Raw genomic sequence first — 25,998 nt, 5'->3', positions numbered from 1 at the left:
GGGGGGGGGGTGCTAAAAAAGAGTATGTTTTGTACTCTTGCATTAATGTTGGAAATTGTGAATGGCCCCTTAGGATACAGCTTCTTATAGCTTAACACTGAACATTAGGAATGTGAAGCACAGGACAAATACAATGAAGATAACACTATACTGAAAGAATTTCAGAATAAAGGCATCAAGAAAATCAAAGTAAACACCACAGCCTTTGTCACACATATGTTTTTATTTGTCAAACTGAAACAGCTTTTGTTTGAAGCAACATCTCATTTTTTGACTGTACAGAGTCTCTCCCTCCTATGCAGGCTTGAATCTATAAGCAGAAATATAATTGTTGGGATTTCTGAATGGGGATGTACAAGAGAGGCGAGAAACAATATGAGAACATTTGACACAGAAACACAAAGACAGCATGGTTTTTCCACTTCGTTTCCTTTTTCTTTTTGTTTTGATTTGTTCAGTGAAGTTTACAGTGCCGACATTGGGTTTAAAAAAAAAACTATTCCACTGCATATCATCAAATGCAGAAAAAAGAATGTGCCCGTGGACATCTTGGTTAATAACTGTAGCGTTGAATTTCATACATCATGCATACTTCCTGAGAGCTTTGCAGCAGGCCTGCTTCATCCTACATGCTCACAGGAAGCTTTCTACAAAGCTTGATCAGTGCATGTAGTGGTCAGGTTAATAATAAGCATGTAGGGGCTAAAATATTAACAGATGTTAAAATCAAAACAAAACAAAACAAATAATAATAATAATAAAATATATTATTAATGCCGTGCCCACAACCTAACAAGTGATGTTCATTGATTCTCACACATAAGGACAATCTACAGCAAATGCATTCAGTAGAACTTACACATGTAGAGTTTTCTAAGACATTCTTTAAACACATTACCATCACTGCAGAGGACCAGCATATCATTATCTGCATTTTTTTAGCTTAAATTCTCTGTATAATTTGTTTTTCTTTTTTTCCTGTTGAATTTATAAAGCAGACAAAAATAACCTTTATGTTGTATTGGGTGTTGATAGAAAAATGTCTGGTACCAGCTTTCGTGAGCAGGTATTATGTGAAAAGTCATTAATAAAAGTTTTTTATCAACAACTTCAAAAAAATGATGCTCCAAATTATTTTCTCCATGTGAAAGTTTTTTTTTCAAGCTACTGTCTCAGAGCAAATAAACTGTGTTCTGAAATTATGTGCTTGCTGAGACACTGAAAGCTGGCAAGTCTTAAAGAAAACATGAAGCATAAAAGTAGATGTCAAGTCTTATTGTGGCACTCAAGAGCTTTGGAATAACCTGTTAGGAGCAGGAAGCCCTGATGTAACCCAGGGTAGCCCAACTAAAGTTTAATTCTGTTTACTTCAGTTTCTTTACCCATGCAGCTTTTTCATTTACTGACAAGCACTGCTAAAATTGGTGTTTATGCAATGAAATCAGCAGAAATAAATGCTTTTGACTAAAATACACATTTGTAATAATTATGTTTTCTTGTAAAGTTTTCAACCACGTAAACCTACAAACAGATCCGGTCACATCATGTGAAAATACACAAAAGGTAAACATTCCATGACACTAAATGTGTAAACATCAAAAGATCTTTCAAAGTGGGGTTCTATGGAAAGGTTATGAACAAATAATATCTTACCTGTAGATAGCTATTTGAATGGTCTTTGAATGACTAGCTAACAGCTAATTCAAGCTGGGCCATGGCCAAAGTAGATTACCACTTTAAAACCAATTTCAATATCAAAGTCTTCATACTGGTTTATAAAACAATAATAAAAAATAATATTTTACTGTAATGTTTGTAATTAAGTTTTATAAATCTTTACACTGTCTCAAAATTCTCATTATGCAGTAATTTTTGCAGAAAACAAAACATGCAATTCAAACCAACTACACTGGATGTACTACAGCTAGCTGCTGCTGCCTTTATTTGCACCTTAATAACCATCAAATTTGATGTTAGCAACTGTGTACTGATAATATGATAGTGATTTAATTTTTTTAATGTGTTAGCCTGAAAGAATACTGTTTTTTCAGATGGCATGAGCTCATCAATCTGGATAAATTAAAATTCCAATGCATCTAATCCAAACTGATGCCAGACAGATACAGTATATTTACAACACATTAAATGTTCATAGATTTCTTACAGAACCCAACCGAAGAAGATTTGAACAATAAAGTTTATTTTAAACCATCACGGATTCTGTTTGATGTTCATTTGTCATCATCACTGCAGTTTTAGGATTGAAACATGAAGTCAATGGTTGTTGTAAAAAAGCTAATTATTCTGTGATATCACTGATCATATCTCAATCAAAACATGTTCAAAAACTGGCGTATGCACACAATGTGAATAATTTTAATATTTTCTTTTACTCATTTGATACTTTCAGTGAAATATACTTTTATTTTCAGTGGCCAAACATTACACATCGTGGGTAATTATGAATGACATCTATCCTGAGATTCTTAATTCATTTCACTTCGATCAACAAGACGACGAGAGGACATCAAACACAGATATTTTTTTATGAATCTGACAGCTAAAAGGGGAAGGGGAGAGAAATATCACCCAAAAGTTATAATCAAAGCTGTAAATAAATAAAAAAGGAAACTGAGCAAGAAGACATTAAATAAAGCCTCTTTGTCTGTGCTGCAGTGACACTTTCACCTGCAGTGCTTGTTTATCCATCTCACATTTCCCTCATCTCGAGTGAGCTTTAGAAGTGTGTGGTCACGTTTCAGTACGATTTAAAAATGCACATAAAAATAGGTCCCCAATTCAAAGCTATTTACTCTCAGGGCCGGAGGCTTTAAATGATTTGTCATAATATACAYTTATAATTCACGCACCATGCAGTTTCTTAGTCTTTTACATATAATACAAGAGAATTGATAGTGTTTCGAGAGATGCTGCAATGTCAGAGTCCCTTTGAGTAAATCCATGGCTTGACGGGGTGTCGTTATCAGATAAAAAACAGAACATGATGGCGTTATCTCTACATACTTAGACAGTTTAATTATGATATGAAGTCGGTTAATAATGTCCAGTGAAGCACAACAGACAGGTTTCACGTCTTTGTTAAAAAGTGACACTGTACAATAGCTTCCATGGCAACAAGTTAAAACCACAGTGGGACCCCTCTCCCTCCCCCCACCCCTGTTCAGACTCCACCCCTGACTCCTATCCGCCCATATATTTTACAGAAGTTCATTCCAAAGAGGATGGCCAATCTTGAGAAGAATAAAAAGACAAAAATCACTTTTTTAAATAGGAAACTGAAAGACAAAAGTAGACCGGGGGGCAGGTTTTAACTTAGTGTACAAAAGAACGAACAGGAAACCCCACCACAACGCAACACTTATTCTTGAAAAATCCATTTGGAATCAATTTCTTTTTACAGGCTGAACAGTTTTATTTCTGAAGAATTGCATGATAATACTCCAGTACCCAAAAGGGCAGGGGGTGGTGGCTCAAAAACAAACAAAACAAACAAAACAAAAAGAAAAATAATAATCATTTGGAGGAAAGGACATCACTCTTCCTCTGTGCATCCCAGTATTTCTACACGCAAAGTGATCCTGCCGTACCACGACCAGGGGAGGATCCGAATGAGCCGGGCGTAGATGGGAGGGTCTATCACGTTCTTTCTGTGTGTGTCATTGTCGAAGTTTCCCTGGAATACCTGGAAAAAAAACAATAGCATGGAGTTATTTATTTTCCAAAAAGCGCTGAATCCAAAGACGGATTTCTGTTTAACAAATTGGGAACACCTATTATCTGAATATGTTCCAGCACTTTAGAAAGACACTTTGAATCAAATCTCAGGTAACACAGAAAAAAAACAAATTGTATTCTCGGTCAGAATTTTCTCACTTTCGTTTGTGCCTTAAAAGCCTGGGTCGGATAATGACTGACGCTCAGCCAAACAGAGCTTCAGTTCAGTCACTCCAGTCTTGACAACCTTCAACGAGTGCTATTATTTTTTATTCGACACACATTTGAAAATCAGTAGTTTTCTTCCTGTGGAAAATTATACATTGTTGAAATTGCACAGCTGGAAGCGCCACCTTTAAAATTAGACTAACACATCAGCTCACATTACAACTTATTGAATCATATTGATATTAAACACATTGGGTTTTAATGTTTCGAGGCCATTATTTGTAGCTTCATAATAAAATAGACCCTGGTTGTTGTTTGGGAGGTTGTTATAAAAGATCCTTCTGCTGCTTCTTCCCTTTTTCAGGACAAAATAAAAGAAACTGAGCTGTACAGAAGTGAAATCTGGACCAACATTTTTAACTTATCACAGATTTTTACTTAGAAATAAGATCAATTTAAGGTGTTAGGTGAGGTTTTAGTGCAAGAAAAATAATACATTAATTTCTGTTCAACAAATATAAATGTTTTCTTCGACAAACTGTTGAATGCTAGACCTCATCCAAAACAGAACAGTACGTTCATCATTTTATCTTCTATTGCTGATTACCAAATGCTTTTCTGTGTGCTTAATAGACAGCAGGAAGAAGTAAATTAGAAAGAAATGCATCTACAGGGAGCGCTTCATTGAAGGACCTGATCATTTCAATTTCCCTGTTATCATTATGTCTGTGTAATTGGAATGTAATGGGATTCAGTGTTGTGAGGAATGAAAAAAGTCAAGTTGGTTAAATCCAAACAGGTGCTGAAAACTGGGATTTACATATTTAGCTTTTGTTTTATGGTAATTCCTTTTAAATATTCATAGGGATGTTTTGGCGTAGCAGTGGTTTAGATTTTGTGTGGTTGGAGCAAATGTACAAAGAGAGGGGTACATTTTGTACCTGTTCAAAACAACAGCGTCAAACATGATGGAGAATATTCTGACTAATGCTTTCAAATTTGTATAACTTTACAAAAAAAGAACAAAAAAATCTCTTAGTAGTTATCTTAAAATTGCAGCAGTTTAAAAAATGTGCATTTTTAAGGTTTACACAATGATAAATGGAAAAAAAAAAAACCACTGAATACCAATACATGTTGGTCTGAATAAGGTTAACAAGAATTAAAAAAATATGATAAGTTTATCTAAAATCATATAATTTAGCTTTAATATTTAAAACAAGCTTTACATTTTTATGTGTGCATGACTTTTTTCAGAAAATTACAAAAATAATTTATCTAGAAGTAACCTTTTAGCTTATGTAGTTAAATAACATGCATCATTTTATGCTAAGAAGCCCAATTTAGCTGGGTGTTAGCACTACTTAATGCACAGAAAAGCACAATTGTATTTTTTTCTAATGTCAATGACAGTCCGTCGAGTTTTCATAATTATGTTGATCTTGATAAAGCACCTACCTTTAGGTTTCTTAAAAAATTACCCACAAAAGATAATTTAGTTGTCAGATTTTTTTGAACTGTTTGCCTATCAAGACAAAAAAAAGTGAAAACATGGAAAATGCAATTTGAAAACTGATTTACTTTAAAGTTAGTGTGAGATTTGCTCTTTCTACATCCCCTTTGACTTTTATTTCAACTTTTTCATTTTGTTCTCAGAGACACAATGTGAAATTTATACATTTTCATTTCTTTTTACTTATTTGTCTGTTGACAAGGATTGCAGGTCTTATTTTTATCCTCCTATCTTTTTTTCATCATCTTCCAGCTGCAGTGAAACCCTTCCTGTCTCGTCTTTCCCATCTGCACTGGAGCACAGAGCTTAGTCTGTTATCACTCAATGTATATATGTCTACAGACAAATAAACAACACATCATCACATCTCAGTCTGCTCTCTGTCATTTCAAGCTTTTACCTTTTTTCAGGTGCATGCTTTCATGTTTTGTTGCATCAATTTAACACAACAATGTGCAAAATATAAATAGTACATTGACTTTATGCTCCTATAGACAAATACAGTGATCCAAACTCTGCATCTTGTTTCAATGTAATTCAGTTATAAAACAAACAAGTTATGTCTATAGTAAAGAAAATTAGACTTTTGCCTTTAAAAATAACTATAAAAATCAGCAAGTTAAATTTGAAATACATTCAAAAGTAACTCTAATTGACACTCTAGAAGATCATGTACTTGCGATGAATTTAGTTGCACTGGATTTCATGAACTCATTGTGTTCTCACTGTGGACATTTAGGAAAAATGAAGAAACTGAAAATCAACATCCTGTAAAATCACATACAAAAACTGTTTCCTAAAGTCACTGGATATGATGTAATAGTTCAGAAAAAACAACCCAAAAAGTATCTAAAGATATCTAAACAGCACCAGGAGAGATTCAATTCAAATTTTCTGCAATCCTAGAGACTTCAAGTACACAACAAAATGTATTTGGCCAAAAAAAAGGTGGATTTTGCATATGTCTCCTTTAAGAGAGCTAGAGTCATGACACAGGAGCTCTCCTCTGACATGAAACATCTTAGGCCACAGCCCCCTACTGTCCAGGTATAAAAACCATGCTGATGATTAAAAAAAAACTAAATATGGTCTAAATCTGCCCATCTTCATTTCAACAGTGACTGTTTTAAATGTGGAGGCAACTGCCAAGGTGGGCACAGGGTGGAGACTGGCAACAAAATAATGTGCATGACCTAATACATTACAATACAATACAATTCTGCAAGTCATGCACACATAGGTCATTAGGTAAAATAAAATAAATAAATAAATAAATAAATAAATAAATAAATAAATAAATAAATAATTGGTTGACTGGTCACTTGGTAGGAAAAATTTAAAATTTTGTTAGGTCGCAACAAATATTTGCCTATTTTATCGCAATTATGTGTCATCAACAAATCTATAACAATTACAGTCCAGTGACATCAAACCTTTATGTCTTTGTTAATCCCCAGGTGACTTCAGATCAGTCAGTCAGGCATCTTTAAGTCTACAAGCTTTTTAGTTCCTCTTAACAACAAACTCATAACTGGGATCACAAAGGGGACTCTGGCATCTTAACACGCAGGTAATGCGCTCACGATAGTGCCCCAACCTCATTAAAGTAAGCTGCACTGGACCTTGACTATTTTGTTCAGGAAGTGGGCTGGAAACAGCTCTCAATCTCCCGGGGAGAGAGGCATTTAGTGCAGCATTCTTTGATTAATCGTCACGTCTCATAATGACAAGGCACACTCTTAAAATAAGAACCAGCAAAAAAAAAAAGAAAAAAAAAAGAAAGAAACAAGAGCAGCTGAGTGCCCTGCCCCAATTTCACTAAAACGTTTTAAGGATCCAGCTTGAGTTCATGTGTTTTAAGGTCTTGAAACATCTGTGCCAAGTTTTACACTCTCACTATCACTGATAATTGATAGTTAAACATAAACAGAATTCAGCCTCTACAGAGCATCAGTTATCTAAATATTTGACAGGTGTAATTGAAAAATACATTACATGCCATATTGCCATAAATATAATGTAAATACAATAGAGATCGTGCACAGTTTCAGAAGCAAATCTTTAAAAATAGCATATTTGAAGCTGAAGGTATGGAGAATAATTCAAAGATATTTATTGAAATAAGGAAGAGGAAGGTCATGGTAGTTGTCAAGAATAGCAGCAAACTTGTAAACAACTTGTATTATTAATAACAGTTGAGTCACTCTGTATTAAAGCTGCTGTGTGCAGTTTCTTGAAAACCCAAAAACAGAAAAATTTTGAACAGATACAACCTTCTAGTCCCTCCCCCTGCTCTCAGCTCCCCTTCCTAAGCTCCTCCCCCACAGCAGGGCCCAGAGTCGGGAGCACGCACGCTTGTAAACAGGAGGTGAGCCACCGTAACACACAGAGCTCAGAGCTAAGCTGCCGTCCCAGGTAAGCACAAACCATCAACAATATATTTTTAACTATCATGTCTTGCCCATACTTTATCTACACAAGTGCTCCTTTTGYCATAACGTTACATGTAAATTATGTTGCACTCTTTCTATAAGTCATAAATAGCTATCAAGCGAACACAACACCGAACTGTCACCGATGTGACATTTCATCTTTATGCTATGCAGCTAGTTTTTGACAATCATCATCTACCAGCTGATGGAGAGAAGCTGTGGTGAAGAATCACGCAGGTCACTGGGAGACGCAGTAGAGTGGGTTCAGCTTCTGAGAACCTCAGCAGGACATCTGCATCTCAACCCTACCTTCCACTCATCAAACCATATATTCTGCAGGCAGGAGTCTTGTTTCTGGCCAGGAGGATCTGTAGCTGAGCTTACAGATGATGCTGAAGACAACAGGCAGTTTGTGGCTTGTACTTCTGGTCAGAGCAGGCTGCTGAGTGTGGACTTCAAGGACTGCTCGTGGCAAGAGCTCGTGCGTGAGACAAACCTCACTTTTGATTGGCTGTTCGGTCTTGAACAGAGGGCAGAAGGACCATCGGGAGGAGCCAGAGGACTTTTTGTCCCCCCCCCCAGAGATTATCTGTCTAATATCAATCTGTCAGGACATAGTGACAGTTTTAACAAATATGTCAAAAATATATATTTTAAAAAGTTACAGACTGCAGCTTTAAACTACATCTAAGCTTGTAACTACTATTAAGAACAGAGCATAACACATTATAAAAGCTGTAGAAAACTGAATTTTATTTTATAACAAGGGTTTTGTCTTGTAAGCAAAGTAAAATGCACATATATTATTTTTTTATTTTTCTAAAAATTAAATTTGCTTATTACTTGTTTGCCAGTAAATCAAAACTGTGGCATAAACTCTGTGTTTTTTAAACAATAAGAAGTTAATCAGCAATTATGTTTCCCTGAGTTCTTGGATGCTTTGATGTGTGCTTGCAGTGTGAAGTGTTGCATATCCAGATACACAGTAATAATCAGCACTGTGTGAGTGAACAAAGGAGAAAACCACAGTAACGTGCTTTGCAGAACCTTAAAAAGATAACTAACATATCATGACTATTTAAATTCTGAAACCATTTCTTTATTGGATTTATCTGTTTTATTTGTGAAGACCTTAGATTAAAAGCAGTTTTGGAAATTTCTAGAACCATGTTATCAGTCACCTTGAAGATTTACAGATTTACAAATAAATCAAATTGCCAAGTTTTTTTTTAACAGCCTTTGTTTATTTAGACTTAACACAAATGGATCCTCCGATAGTAAAAAAAAAAAAAATAAATAAAATAAAATAATTATAGTCTGGAAAAAAATTTAAATCAAATCCTCTATAAAAGCAGCTCTGTGAAGTATAATAAAGTGTAAATGCTATGGTTTAAAAAAATAAATAAACTGACTTCAATAGATTAAGTCCTTTGGGGGAAAAATGTTTGAAAGTGTGTTTACAAGATAAACAATACTTGAAAACGGGTTTGAGAATGTTGAGAATGTAAAATAACACTAAAAAAATAATGAATAAAAAAGGGTAATTGTTCTGACCTCACAAGTTTTCTTGATTCAAATAGTGACATTTATACAGAACAGCAACTAAATCTAATTAAAATTTCACAGATGAATGTTAGCCTGCAACTATTATCTAATTTCTGCTTGGTAAAAAAAAATGGCGTTGTGTGTCCTCAATCTGAACAAAGAATAACATCTCAGCTCGCAGCTATTGATTTGTCTGGCTGGTGGAGTCAGAAGCACACACTGTATTTTTAGGACAGACCTYATGCTTCTCTGGCGCTACAACGCTGCCCGCTTTCTATTATTTAAACCTGCTGCACAGGTCAAGGGATCGGGCTCCCTGGAAGTATTTGCCCTCTGGCCTCATCTCGCCTGATCCGGCTGTGGTAAAAAATAAAATAAAATAAATTTTTAAAAAAAAACGGAAAAAAAAAACTCGGCTGGGTCTTCATTGAAAGGTCAACAATGGCACGCCAACTTAGACAAGGCAGTTTCACTCAATTAAACTCACAATGGCTTATTTTTAATAGCTTGTGAAGTGTTTTTCCAATCCTGAGAGGCACCGGGGCTTTGGTTAATATTTTCCAGGACCGTAGAAAACAAAATATGAATATTAAAGAGTAATTTCACCATGATTGTATTTATAGCTATCTAACAGTTACCTTGTGGGCTGGAGGGAACAGAAGGCTCTAATGGCAAATTAACCCTACGCCACCTGTGAAACACTATTAAACATAAATCGATTACTTTTGTGCTTGATTGCCCCCATCAACGGACAGTGTAAATATTGATACTCGCCCTCGACCAGTCAACACAAGCAGCATGAGTGTGGGAAGCATGCAGACRGCTGATAGGAGGAATTATGGGATGTTTAAATAGTGGACTGATTCGTTTCAGTTACGTGTTGTTTTATGGGATTTGTGTGTAAAAGAGAAGGCAAACAAACCACTTCATAGATTTTTTTTTTTTTTTTTTTGCAAAGGGATGTTATGCATGCTGCTGTGGCTCGCTTTGCAACATCTGTATTCTAAAAGCACCTCCTCTCTCAATCTAGATCTAACTGCCTGAAGCCTCTGCCACACAGGAGCTGGAGGGGGAAGCTGAGAAGAATACTTACAAGCCTCCACCTCTGCGCTCGAGCCAGACACTCGGGCGCGCGCACATTTGCAGTATATCCCTGCCAAGTCAAGAACTGTGCCGTGCCAGGAGGAGCCTCGAGAGGCCAACAGCATAATGTGTCCTCTAGCATTAATGGCTGCTTCAGTTGACTGAAGGAGGAAAACACCTTGAAGAACCATACATTAAAAAAAAAAAACACTTGTCTTTCAGACATCTTGCTAAACACGCCTGGCCTCTTTCAGAGAGCACACTTACTCAGAGTATCATGGTTTCTGATTCGCATTATATTACAACAAAGGACACAACAAATTACTGAAACCAGAGGTTTAAACAGATTGTATTAAAATGACATAACCATTATTTATGTCATGGACATAAAAGTATTAGTTATATTACAGACATTAAATTAACTTTTTTTGTTCAGGTCAGTTATAATTTCCAAGTTAATTTCTAATTGCCAAATGTCCAGGTAATGAGAGAGAGATGTTGGTAAATATTTGATTGTATTTCTTTTAACATGCACTCGGAAAAAAAAAAGCAGAGTAAATGTAACAAGACTTATRTAGGCAATACAAATAAATCTYGTTACATTTACTCAACTTTATTTAATGGAACCACTTGACATAATTTGGTTAAGTAAATTCAACAAATCATTTTGTTGCATGGGCATGACTTGGCTCAACTGATTTGGGTATGCTTTGCTGGAATTGTGCCCATTTCCTCTTGACAGAACCAGTGTAACTGAGTCAGGTTTGTAGGCTGCCCTTGTTTGTCCATTTCTTTTCAGCTCTATCCACCAGTTTTCTTTAGGACTGAGATCAGGGTTTTGTGATTTCCTCTTCATTGACTTTGTTGTCCTCAAACCACTTTGTAAGTAATCCGGCAGCATGCGTCGAGTCGTTGTTTGTTTGGAAGGCCCATTTGTGCTCAAGCTTTAACTTTCTGATTGTTGTTTTGTCTTGTTCCTTCAATGCTTCCAGAATGTTCTATCCTCATAATGTCATCAACTTTGTGATGTGCACCAGACCCCTTTGCAACAACATACCCTCACACTGTGACAATGCCACCTCACCAAGTTGTTTTCATGCWTGCAATCTTTTCATTTCCCCGTTATCATACCAGTCTACACATTTTTTCATATTGTAATCTGTCTTTTTTACTTTGTGTTTGGAGCAATGACTTTTTCCTCACTGACTGACCTTTTCAGACGGTATTTGTACAGCTGTCATCACTGCCAATAGTGACATTTTTTARCCCATTTTAGTAGCATCTTTACTGGCTCTACTGCTTTTGTTTTAGGGTTAATACGCACATTTGACACAAAACTACATCTATCTAGGGAACACAGAAAAACCACTCTTTCCTGTGCAGTACAATGGCACGATATTCTCATGYTGTTTATGCTTATGTAAAATTGTTTAAACAGACAAACAACGAGCCCTCAGGCACCTGGGAATTGTAACTGAGGATGAACTAGAGTTTTGGTCTCAGACTGACAACTCAAATGTTGTCACCTAACCTCTTTTGTCAATTTGAAAGCTTCAACTGGGCTTTCACCATTGTTTGAAGGCATACAGATCTTTGTGTAAGTAAGCTTTTGGCTCAGAAGAAAGTGAAAATAAACAACACCATAGCAAATGGGAAAACATTAGAAGTCTCACTGACCTATGGCAGGAAAGGTTTAAACTGATTTATGTGGGTTCTTAAATATGTGTATGTAAACAACTGGTTTTATTTCATTTCATAAATTTTTATTCATTTTATTAAAAAAAACCCAAAATTTTATACACTATAAAAATAAAAAAATACAAACACAAYGAAATGAAGGGACGCAGAGAGAAGAACAAAATCTTCAAATGGTCTTAGACAAGAATGAGAAAAGTTGTAATGTGTCTATGGAAAAAAGAAAACTAAAAAAATAAAGAGAAATAAATGTAATTAATAGTTTCCTGGAACGTCATCAGTACTTTCCTCTCCTGCTGTTTCAGAAGATGCATCTCCATGCACGCAGAGGGGCATCCCATGCTCACAGCTGAGATTGCCTGATAGAAAATCCTGCTGAGCACGCATTGGCCCCTTGCCAGATATTCTTCTCATGAGAGTCATAACATCATCAAGCAACAAATTCGAACTTTAGAGGTAGAATAAAAAATACATATTTCTGAGCATTAGTGTGCACACAGCAAATATGAATGCACAAACTGTAGTGGGCTATTGGCTCGAGCAAAGTGCTCATTTTAAATCTATGATGCTGACTTCAACAAAATAAAATTTCSTCTTCTCTGAGATGGCAGTTAAAGTTGCCACATAATCGCTGCAAAGATTKTCATGAGAAAGCAAAACTAATTTTAGATGTTTTTTTATATGAGGAGGCAGGAATTCCTGCTGAAAAATGTAAGCAGGCCTAATAAAATAAATGCAAATTTRCTAAATAAAATTAAATAAACTTAGAAATTTTCATTGAGACTGGGTTTTTTGGTGCTTGTTTAAGTTCTTATGAGCAGTTGCCAAGCCACCACAGTGATGGCACTTAAGCATGACGCCGTTTCTACTTTTGAATATATTATTTCTAATTACTCCGATTTATCTGTAGAAATAAAATCTCTCCAGACTGCCAGAAAATATTATGCATGAACACAAGTCTTCCAATTAAGTAGAGGAACTTTTACACATTCAAACAGTTTCATAAAAACTTAATTTTCATGTATTTATTTATGCAGTTTCCACAAGTTAACAAAATGATGATTACTGTATGATCTAAATTATTCAGAGCAAAAATTTAAGAGACAGATGGAAACTGAAATTAGACTGTAGATTAAAATTGCACATCACACGGGAGTGTGCAAACTTTGCTTCTTGATTTCCTCAGCCAGCACATCAGCATTACATAAGGAGAAAAAGTAGGGCTTATCTTTTAATAACACAGCAGAAGAGAAAGGCAAACACCACCTCTCCTGCCAATAGCATATGAAAGACAAGAGACTTTGGTTTCAACAGAAACCCTGTGCCTGCACAGCTCATATCAGGGGAGCCTGCGGCTGCGGCACATCGTCTCTGCTGTCATGGACGTTTGCGAGGGACATGTAAACTGTGTTGAAGAGCCGTAAACAAGAGTTTCAGCACATCTCAGGCCAGGCTGACAGCGAGATTTTATCTGATCTCGAACCAAGCAGAGGAAAAGAGGACAGACCAGTCTGGTTCTGTTTAAACCGGAGATAAAACAAAGATGCTAACGGGGCATAAAAAACTGAAGCAGACACCTTTCAAAATGGACATCTTCACAGTTCAAATCTGTTTTTTTTTAATCTTTGCAGCTTGGTATCTTTGTTCCCCTCAGAATCACCTCCATCTTCTGCTTTGCTTTTATCCCTGCTAACAGTACCTACCTTTGTTTTCCAGATATATATTTCAGTCCGTATGATCTCAAAGTACCTGTAGGCATTTTATCCCTCAGTCTGTTTCTATGTTTATTTTGGCACTAACAATGAAGATCTGTTTCTAATACACAATCTGCTCATTAATATGCAGAAGCACAGTCAACTTGGTGTGAAAGCAACTTACCTTGTCCTTTCCTTGTTTCTGATCTTGATATACACTCCACCGCTCTCCATCGTTACTGTAAGCAAGTTTGTATGAGCCGACAAACTGGACGTGCCCAAAGTCTTTAGCTCCCTGGGTGATGATACCCGTAACCTTGGTCGGCAAAAGCAGGTCCACCTAAAAACAAACAAACAACAAAGGGACATAAAAAGAGAGAAGGAGAAACAAATCAAGCAGAATGATCGGTTTCCTCTCTTTAAGAGTTTAGTAAGTTAAAAATTGTTGACCGTGTCCGTTTAGTTTTTTTCTATTTTATACGATAAAGTCGGCATCATTTCTTGTTTTTTTCTTTCGACGTCAGCGGTAGATTTACTGAATAAAGACACTGGGTGCGAGTCAAGTCACTTTCAATTATTCACAGAATATTGAACAACAAGCCTAAGTCAAAGACTCGCCTCAGCAAAACAGAAATTGCACGCTGCAGCAGCTTCTGAGAGCCACGCTGCTCCATTTGGGTTAAATTTTAATGGGATCTCATTTGTTGCAAAGAATTTTACTGTGCAAAGTTACTCAGCAGCAAATGCATAAAAGTGCTACACAGATGAACATTTTTTTAATGATCACTTATGTGCTTAATCTATTAAAATACATATTCAGAGAAGTAGCTTTGAGACAGAAAGGAAGTTTAACTCTACCCTAAAGCAGGTCGACAACAAGAACACAAAGCTGTCTCTGCAACAAGGACAAAGTAATGCTTTTACATCTAAGCAGATTTTCAGTAAGTTAATGTCAAATGAATGATGTATCTAACAAAAGAAAGTAGGAGTTAAGTGTGAGTCATTGCTGGCTAACATGGGTATTTTAGTAAGGTGCATTGCTCACAATATCAAGTGTCTTATTATGTGAAATCTTTCACTCCTCCTTCACTTTCATCATTATGAGGAAGCAACTGTGTAACTATTGATGTTCATTTCTACACAGTGAGAAATGCCAACAGCATGTAGGTTCAAAAACAACAAAAAAAACTAAACTATTTTATACTTACTGATGCAAATACCAGACATTAAAATATAAAGAAATGCCCGTGGCTTCCCACTGAGGCTGATGTGCTTGCCATGTTGTTTTATAACCTTGTCAGATGATAAATTATAAATAATTAATGATGTTCCCTGATGGTATTTAAAGCTTAAATGTCACTGTAAAGCTGTCACATCGATGAAAGCAGCCTCAACTTACACGAAATGCTAAATGTATTTGACTGACAGAGATGGTGGGAAAATTTACAGGCATGTAGGGGAAATGTAAACGCACAGATTCTTTTCTTTATCCATCCATTTTCCGTACACGCTTATTCCTTTCAGGGTCGCGTGGGTCACTGGTGCCCATATCCAGCAGTCACAGTGCGAGGGGCGGGGTACACCCTGGACAGGTCGCAAGTCCATCACAGGGACACACATAAAGACAAACGAGACAAACAAGCATTCCCTCTCTCACTCACACCTAGGGACAATTTCTTTTCCTCCCTTATTTTGCTGAACATGCTATATAATGCTGCCATACCTCAAAATTATTGGGCTGGTCACAGGCCAGTAAATTTTGTATCATTCTGCCCTGAAATAAAAACACAAAAAAAACCAGGGCGTGCTCCTTGTAGATACAACTACTAGATAAAACAATACTAATGTGTGAGGTATTTATGGCTCTGTTTTGGTCTTGACATATGGCAGAACACCACAGTAAATCCTGGCACACCGCACGACATCTTTGTCGGCTGTTTTAAAGCCCTGGAACATGCTGGAGATATAAACATGGAGTCACTCAAGAGGCGTTGTCTCTCATAGGGTTTTAACAATGCATCTGAGCTTCTCTACCACCTATTTGAAGATTAAGGTTTGTTTCCCTGGATATTATAAAGGCTCCCTTCAATGCTAACTTCCTGCTGTGTCTATGTATGTGCGTAGGCATAAAAAAAGCAAACTTTTGACACTTTCCCAAGCACATACAAGGATCAAACATTCCAGCTCTCCATTTGTGAAACTTCCAGAAGCAGGACAAAAGTTTGAGTGTGGACACTTTATAATGCTGTGCTTAAAGGTATGCATTCATGCACATCCTTCATAGTGCACATATGGGTCTCATTTGTTGTGAATTCATTAATTTTTTTAAATTCTGCATGCACTTTCATTTGCACATCTTTGTTTTACCTATTAATAGCAAAAAATATAAGAATGAAAAAAAAAACGCAGTGATGTGTCTAAATACCAAAGTTATATAAAGTACTGTAAAATAAATAACTAAGTAAATAACTAAGTAAAAGTAAAATTACCCTAATGGAAAATGGTAAAGAATAATTTCACTTATCAGGAAAGTACTTAAATAAAAGTCATAAAAGTGCTCATAAGAATTGGGAAGGTAAAAGCAGAGGTTTATAGTAACTAAGTACATTTACTTTGTTACAGTACTTAAGTAGTGTTTTGGAGATTTGTAATTTTACCAATACATTTTAAATGGCTACTTTTACTTTTATTTCATTACATTTTAAAGCTAAAAAATTATACTTTTACTTCTCTACTTTAAAATGTAATACCAAGTAACTCAATACAAAATTAAATATGTTTGAACTCATCGTGAAATGTTTATGCACTCTAAAAAACGAAGTGTTAGATTTACTCAACAAAGTCATGTCAACTGACTCCATGAAGCCTAGTTGAGTAAAATGAGCAAAGTATATATACAACCTAGCTCAGTGGAACCAGTTTGGGTCAGTAAATTCAACAGTTTATTTCTTAGAGAGCATGTAAAAGTACTTTTACCTTTACTTTCTCAGTTCTTGTGAACAGTTTTATGACTTTTACTTTGAGTAATTTTCTCACCAGTTAAATTTATTTTTACCCAAGTAATTTTCTGTTCATGTAATTTTACTTTTACTTATTATTGCTGCTGTTATTTTTTTCAAGTACTGTACAGCCTCTGGGTAAAAGTACTTTTACACACACTGAAAGAAATTAAGTGTTGAACTTACTTAACTAAACTGCTTCCACTAAACGAAGCTGAGTAAATTGCTTTATAATTATTTTACTTGGTTTAATGAAAACCATTTGACATAACTTGGTTAAGTCAATTCAACACTTCCTTTTTTAGAGTGCATAAGCAACTGTATTCATGATGATTTCCAGTTATATTTAAATTTGTAGGCATTACATTTTAAAGTAAAGAAGTAAAATGATTAGTTTTGAATGTAACAAAATAAAAGTAAATGTTTCCATGAAAAAAAAAAATTGGTAAAATTACAAATCCTCAAAAAATATATATACTTAAGTACTGTAACAAAGTAAAGCTACTTAGTTAATATACACCTTTGCTAATGACATTAAAGCAACCATTCAGTTACCAAGACAAGAGCGTCACCACAAATGGCTTGAATAGAAGAAGCAAGGAGGAAACAGTGGCAGATGTTGCTTCGTTGATTCAAAGAGCCACGACACCTTACATTGGGAGGCTTTGATTATGCTCCAGCGGCAGAGCACAAAGGTAATCTTGTTCTACCCAGACAGTCAGGTCTGCCACAAAAAAACAAAAGGCACGCTTGAAGTGAAACCTGTTATTGCTGTCACAGGTAGCGGTCAAAAAATACGACCGCCCCTAGCGAYGCCGGCTCTCAACACTTTGATGGCCCAAACTGAATTAGGGAGTGAGATAAGCTTGTTACAGCAAGGTCTCTCCTCCGGCCCCCGCCTTTTGTTCTTTTTTTTCCATCACATCCTCAATCCTGCTCGCTCTTCCGTGAGCCTTTTCACCCAGACAAACTGGAAGCGTTTGTAGACTTTGTAACCATCGCTGAAYGCTCGTGGCAAAGATGTTCCAAAGAAATGAAACAAGAATTCATTTCACAGCTTCACCTCTTGTTTTTGAGATTACAAGGTAAGATTATTGGAGCTCTAATCTAGTTTTACCTGAAAYGAGGCGGCACATCCAAATGGAAGATCGGGCTAATTGGTTATTTGCACGTTTTCTGCACTTCTGCCAAAACACTTTTAACTTCCCTGCTGCTTATTAGGACAAGACTTAGTGTATCAATTTCATGTCTCCATTTCAAACGGCTCTGCCATTGCCATCTGAAAAGATTAATTCAGCAAGAGGCGTCTTTGAAAAACCCGAAGGAGGCCAAGTTTCTTTTTTTAATGAACACAGCACATATAGCTATAACACTAACATTCTCCCACCAGCTGTGCTGATTTTATCCAAGGTGATGAAGATTCATTTAATCTTCACAGTCTAAAGGGAGTGTGTGCGTGTGATGCATATTTTCTGTATATAGCTCACAGGGCAGAATTCGGAGATGCACAACTGGCAAAGAAATAAGGCAGACAGTGTTATGGTCCATCAACCCCACATCAGGGCGGCAATCATTAAAACTTAAAACCATAGTGAGAGAGTGAAAATAACATACTGAAATGCKCTTCTCACCATAGGAAGCTTTCATAAACCTATATAAGGGCTATTTTCTTTTTCATACATATTCTCACGGTTTTACACAGCAGTCATTATCCATAGTCTTTTAGCCAGTAAAACYAGCAGAAGAGCTAATGTAGGCTTTGCAGGGCATCAGTTGAACCTGATACTCAACTGTGCACTTTTCCACACATGAGTCAGCTGGCTGCAAATTGTAAATACTTTCTGTTCAGGAATCCCATGATATGTTTTATTTTATTTATTTATTTATTTTTTAAAATAAGGTGAGGGTATTGCAGGTYTTGCATCTTACAGAGTTTAAAAAAACTATAAGTGTTCAAGCACAAAGTTCAATAGGCACTTATTCTGAGAACTTTTTTAAAGACCAACATCTTCTCCAAATGAGCCCAATTTATTTTAACTTCTCCACAGAGTATTAGCTATGTGTGTTCACAGAACAAACATTTACAAGCTATTAGCCCACTATGGTGTGCTGATGCAAATTTGACCTCTTTATGATGCTCCCTAAGAAAACCTTACACCTAAGATAATTTACAAAGTGAAGAATGAAGCCACAGAGGATGTCTAGACAAATGGTTGAATGCCACATTTTGACTGATGAAAACTAATTTATCAAACTAATGATAGTAAAGTAAAAAGAAATGTAGTTTTAGAGAAAACAGTTTTTTTCACCTTTAATTGACCAGTACAAACAAATTATAATTTACATTACTGGCCAGGCAAACTGTACTTCTTAGTTGTTTATTCTGGAAAATAAAACAGCCATAATAAATATTCGAGTCTCACTCAGGTTCCAAGTTAATAAATTGAGCAAACATATTCTGTTTAGGAATACACATCTTTATTTTAGCTGCTAGTTTGATAAAACAGCGCTGTCATTGTTTTCTAGTAATCTTATTTAAATTTATTTTAGAAAGTGACTACATGCAGCAAAGCAAAACAAAAAATAYTGTTAACATTTAATGTTGTATTTGTGTTTACGATATCTGAGAAAGACTCCACCACTAATGTATCTCATTCTATCTGCAAACGTACCCAGAGACACTCAGCAAACGTCATTTCTCATTCTCCTGCTRTGTTTTCGTTGACAAAACTGCAAGATTTATCCTTTTGTTTGTTTTGAGGCTGTCTTTCTCACTCAGTAATTTGTCATGTCATATAGGATTTGCAATCAGTCTTCAAGTTAAAAGGCTCTGTGCATTAGCACACAGTGCATGATCTGTTTTTCAAAAAATAACATTACGTCCTCGTTTGAATTTCTTGGCAAGCAAAACAAAAAAAAATGCACAGACACACAATCACACAGAGTCAATCTCTTTTTCTAACACCTTTTGTGATCATTGTTTTCCCACATGGGGTGATGAGATGTCAGAAGGTATAAACGCCTGCTGAGCTTTCACGCAGGGAAGGTGTGTAGGTAGTCTGAAGTTGCCCTGGAGCATCCAGCATAGAAAAGGCAATGTCACAGTGGGAAAGCATCATAGGCAGGTCAGCATGGCACTGACAACATTCCAGCGTGAACTTTAACAATTCCCCTTTCTTCCTGTTTTACTTGCGTTCGCCACTCTTGAGAGTGATGAGTGTGAGATGTCAAATGCTGTTCCCTGAAAGACGGATCATGTGTGACATTTGCTGTCTTGCCACGAAAATGTTTGCCTTTTGTCACAGATAAGAATGAGTCATTTTAATGTAACTTGCAAGAGTCACGTCTAAATTGCAACAATCCCATTAAAATGCTACAGATACAAATGGAGGAAAACCCCTGTGCAATAACTCACGGTAAACTGCAAACTGGTGACAAACACCAATCGGAAAGCCRAGCAGTTATACAAGGATTGAACCTTGAATAAACATCCTCCCACGTTCTCCCCGCTTCTCTTCACTCTAATCTTTTCACCAGCACATTTGCATGAAGAATTCCCAACATTTGTGGCTAAAGTAAAAAYGTACACCTGTTCTCGAAAAATGTATGCAACAAACTCAGCACCATTTAATTTCTCATAAAATCAAATTTGATGTTTACAAACCTTTATAGGAGTCATATTTGACATGGCTTTTTAACACAAATAGTCAAGTACTGACATGAAGGAAATTGCTTTGATTGGTATTACAATGAGGTTTTGCACCAAGTAAAATAGACTCCAGGTCAAATTTTTTATTTTTTTTAATTTTACATTGTTTACCCTAGTGCTTACCATCTCATGTATTTATTATCGGTTTCCTTTTCTAAATAGTTATTCATTTTAAATAATGGGGATAAATGCAAAAACGGATCATTTGACTGCTAATAAAACACTGACTTACCACAGTATTCTGGAAATGTATGCTTTTCTTCTTTGTTTGTTTTTAACAATTTGTCTACAGCAGGGGTGAACAATCCTGGTCCCTGAGGGCAGCTAYCCTACAGGTTTTACTTGTTTGTTTGTTCCAACATACCTGATTTGAATGAATGAGTGATTACTAGGCTTCTGCAGAACTTGAAGAGGTAATTGAATYACTGAATCAGGCGTGTTGGAGCAGGGAAACAAGTAAAGCATGCGGGATAGAAGTTCATCGAGGACCAGGACTGGACACCCCTGGATTAAAGCAATAGTTTCCAAAACAGAACGGAAAAGAATAGATCACTTCAAGTTCAAACATCCATGACATCAATGCTGTGGTGGCTACAAAGTCTAGAATGAAGGGACCATGTAACCCAGGGTTTCAGGTCAAGCTTACAGTTGAACAGTACAAGAACCATGAATCAAGCCTGAATAGAGTTTTGACTTTTTTTTCTTTTTCAAAGCACATTGTGGGAAGAAAAAACAAACAAACAAACAAAAAACATTGGCTTTCTGGACAGATATATCCAGTTCTTCTATGTAGGATTAAGATCTCTATAAAGAAATTTCTTTTTGCTTTTGATCTGCACAATACCAGCTGCAGCACCAATCAGCTGCTTGTATGTGTTGAGTATTTACCTTGTGATTTCCTGTCAAAGCCCTCCTTATATTCCAAACGGTAATGTCCAATGGGAGACAGTAAAACTAACTTTAGGTATATATTGGTTCAGCCTCTAATCATAATAAGCACATATCATTCAGGTGAACAAGTTCACTTTCACCGAGTTTCAGAATATTCTGAAAGTGACTACGAACACAATCAACYAGTTAGGAAAATGTTATTTTCCTAGTCTGTTCGACACCTGGCAGGTCAGTCTTAGACTCACAGTCAAACATAATCAAGTATGTTTCTCAAGAACTTATCATTGCCAGAAATTGTGGTACACCACAGTTTGTAGGATCCAGAGAAACAGTTGCTTCTGCTGTTGATTCTGACCTAAATTTTTTATGATTGTATATATATAGACAGCCTAAATTGCAGCACAACTATTGATTTTAATTCATGCAGAAGACAATATTGGTGTTTATAAAACTTTATAAAAGCAGAAGAAAAATGGTTCTGCAACCTACAGAAGTCCTACATGTAGTCTTAATGAGCTAATTTTCAGCCATAGCTTCAGACTTGTTTATTCCACAAATGGCTTTCAAATATTCATTATATCGTGTTCTWACAGTGATGAGACACTGTACACAAAATTTGTTTGGACTTGCAAATATCTTGTGGTGCACTATTTATGACAGGGATTTTACCATTGTTAACTTTACTGTCTGGACATGTCTCTAACAAGCTCCTTAGAGCACACAGATAGAAACATACGGGAGTCTCACTGCAGTGTGTCAAGTTCAGTCTGAAGGATTGCATAAACTAAAGAAAGAAAACGACTGTGGCTGAGAAAATAAATAAATAAAACAAAACCATGGTATTCTGCATCATTTACAGCAAGAAGAGTGGCATCAGTWGAACAAGCTATGAGCTTCCAGTGTCAGTACGAGTGCAGATAGGTAGTCAGATTTGTATGCATCAAAATGTCCTTGACAACAGACTAGACACTTTCACACACTGTTTAACGTGCACTGTGCAAGATGTCTGATGGACCCTTAGTCAATGAAAAAAATCTAAAAGTCACCTGTCTCAGTGAGTGATCTCATTTGAATATAAATCTGTAATTCTGAAAGCAGGAAAGCACACCCTTGGTGGAATAAATAAAAACAAGTGCAAAGTAATATCTTTCAAATTCACGAAACCTATTAAATTGAAGAGGCCACTTATGTTCATAAATGACCATTTTATATTTTATTAGTGTCATTTTATTATTTCTTCCCCCCAACATTTATATCTGGTTCTTGACTTTGAACTGTTCTGAAATGAACTCAACACATTCTCTGGATAAATGAACACAAAGATGCAATACATAAACACGAGCTAACCTGCTTGTCGAAACATGACTTCAGCACACCTTTAAACATAAACTACATATGCACAACATACTGGACCCAGGCTCTGTTACGCTGATTCAAGATCTGGCGCGTTTGCGTCCGACAGTTCCTGCAGATCCTGCGATTACAGCAGGCACTGCTGCAGACTTTTGGATCAATCATCCCAAGATAAAACAGATAAATGCAGCCGGCACTGGCTGAGAGGGAGGGATGTGGGGATCATGGAGGGAGCGAGAGAGAAAGAGAGAGAGATGGAGATCTGGTTTTGTTGTTGGAGGATATGATGCCTTTTTTTTTAGAATAATGAAAACAAAAGAGTTGCATTTTGCACATTCCAAACTTGCACATGATAGGGTGTAGTTGAAGGGAAGGAATGCTAAAATTACCCAATTGAATGGGAAAAGCAGATGGATTTAACAGCCCTCTTGGAACTTCATTCGGATGTTAATTGAATCAGCATACTAGCTGCAGGGAAATGGAATAAATGGGGAAAAGAAAGAGCCATATTGGGCTGGATTAAAACGGGGTTCTTGCGATAACTCCTTAATAAAATTTACATCAGGCATCTCCCCGCAAAACAAGTATRGATTCTTTCTAAGATTCTTTTTAAGTTCTTGGATAATGTTCTCCTGCTGACTGAATCAGCGAGAGCTGGGGGRAGGACATTTTTAAACCAACATACAACATTAAACGTCAAACCAACTTGCCTATCAGTCACGGCCCATCGAGGAGCTCTTCCCTACAGAAGTCTGATAATGACTCAACAATCAAAAAAATAAAAAAATAAAAAATAAAAAAAGAACAGCAAACAACCACAAACACACAAATAAATAAATAATAAAGCTGCCAAGTCTCACAGTTATGCCCACGCTGTTCATGGCTACATGCTGCAAATTAGATTGTGCCTCTCTGATACTGAGCTGGCACATCTGCCAAGACAAAATGCTGGCAGAGGGATTTGCAGTCATGGTCATCTGTTGTCCTGGCTCCCAAAACTTGTATCAGCAGATTTTGTTCAAGACGAAAGAGAAAAAAAAGATAAAAATCAATGAATCCAGTCTAATTTGTTCCTTAATCCAATCATAAATGCAAGTTAGTCATGGTAACATGAAAATGTAATTACCTTACTTGTCTTATATCGTTAGCAGGTTCCCGTGATTTGAGGTTAGGAAGGGGTCAGAGTTTATATCTGAGCAAACTCTTTTACTTCAAACATTTAATTTGTTGTTTCTGTGTTTCCAATGAAACAAAAATTGGTCCAACTGCAACTCCATATGCTTAAATGATGGATCTTGTGCAACATGGATGTTTGATAAAAAGCGATTCCTAAATTAAGCCATATAGTCATCTTTAAAGACATCCTCATCTGAAAAACCATCATTTAACCAAAATCTGACTGTACTAAATGTTAAAAAAAAGGCCTCAACATAATGTCACAGTCACACTTTAGGAATGAGCAGCMTTTGTTTTTATTTTTATTTATTTATTTTATTTCATTGACATTTTTGCTTTCTTTAAACCTCATTTTTTTTGTTCAGACAAACCTTTAGTTAAGATTTTGTTTAATTTGTTTACTTCTATTAATACACAAGTATAAACTGAGTTCTGAATCAGGACAAAATCAACAGATTCTGACACATCAGAAGGTAAGTTGTATTTATAATTCACAAAATATTCATGTAATATTTTATGAGAATACAAATACACACTATGTTACAGAATCTTAAAAGAAATCTGAAAATAAATGTTTTTTTCCCAAATACATTTCATTACATCCCACAGAACAGTTGTCACTGCTTCAGTTTTCTGTGAGACAGTGCTGCCAAATCACTGCAGTTGTCATTTACTTTGTGGTCCTTGCTGCTGGTTTTTATCAATATGAATTGTCATGCTTGTGCAGCTTACACAAACTTGAGCCTTTCAAGACACGGGAGCCATGGATTTTTTGATCTGAGATGTGTTGCTTTCCCACCTGGTTGCATTTTGTCAAAGTAAATGGACTTTGCGAGCGCCTGCCACAGTTGTGACGTTGATTTGAAACAGGAGGATTATTTACCCAGAGATTTGAAAGTTTCCACTTTGAATGTTGAAGCCAGAATCATTTCATATTGATAGCCAATAGTTTTTATCTCAAGTCTAAGCAGGTAATATCTGACCTGAACACTTTAAGAAGCAAGGTGGCTAAATATCCAGCCTGACACACACAAAAAAGAGCATTTTTTTCTTCCAATTTAAAAACTAGTCTTTCATTTCTGTCTCTCCCTGGTGTACACTGATATCTTTGTAAATCAGTGTCACTTTATATTGGTTAGTGAGCTGCCTGTTAAATGGAAAACTAACCCTTTGGCATTAAAATTTATTTTTGGTTCAGAATAATATTGCTAATAAAAGGACAATTTCTAGTTTTCTTGCGGGCAAACTTTACTGTTTGTAAAAACAATCTTGGAAGTCATTTGCTAAAATGCCTCATCAACTTTGACTCATTTCCCCAATGATTCTTCTCACACCACAAATATGTTTTCCACTTCTGGCTGAAATTTGTCCAAATCTTTGTGCAGTTATTGTGTTTTTGACACCTGATTTAATTTTTTACCTGACTTAAGCTGTCCTGTTCATGAACTTATAACTGTGAGCATCAAACTCCTGTGCAGATCCATATTTTTTTTGTTGCTAACTATGTTACCAAAACCAATCTGTCAAAGCTTGCCTCTTTACAACCTCCTCTAGGTCTTCTTTGGCTACTAAGTTGTGAGATATTTTCACATTGTTTTTTTTAAGCTATCTTCTATTTGCGGTTAAATGGTTCTGTTCGTCTCACTGATTGCAACAGAGATGATGTTGATGATGCCAAGATGTTGGCCCWTTGGCATTTTATTTCTTTAATTAGTTGAGCAAGTAAGCAAAGYTACATGTGCTCCTAAAATTGATTTGTTTTTGTGCATATAGTTGTAGGACAAACAATAATAAAAAATATGGTGAAATAAAGAATGCATCTGGAATGTTTGAATGTTGATTGTGCAGGGACAAATGATATGCAATCATTTAATTTAGATTAATTGTAGATGAGAACAGTGAAAATAAAGCATTTGAGAATGCAGCCTGTATATATCAAATAATACTCTTAGGTTGAAAGGACATAGGAGACAGTTCACATGATAAAGTTCTCCAAAATGTTGAT

The 25,998-nt window shown here is 36.1% G+C and overlaps 1 protein-coding gene across 1 annotated transcript in view; it reads right to left on the bottom strand.

The window, feature by feature from the left end:
- Positions 1-203: 203 nt before the first annotated feature.
- Positions 204-25,998, bottom strand: part of edil3a (EGF-like repeats and discoidin I-like domains 3a) — a gene marked incomplete in the record, with an annotated part of 148,207 nt that continues 122,412 nt past the window's right edge. Inside the window, 2 exon segments of the mRNA XM_014008388.1 lie at positions 204-3,703; positions 14,050-14,205. Of these exon segments, the coding sequence (XP_013863842.1) occupies positions 3,554-3,703; positions 14,050-14,205 (306 nt within the window).

Source organism: Austrofundulus limnaeus, unplaced genomic scaffold (assembly GCF_001266775.1).
Source record: "Austrofundulus limnaeus strain Quisiro unplaced genomic scaffold, Austrofundulus_limnaeus-1.0 Scaffold49, whole genome shotgun sequence".
Lineage (NCBI taxonomy): Eukaryota > Metazoa > Chordata > Actinopteri > Cyprinodontiformes > Rivulidae > Austrofundulus > Austrofundulus limnaeus.
Note: the sequence above shows the minus strand (reverse complement) of the source record. Positions and strands in the feature narration are given on the sequence as shown.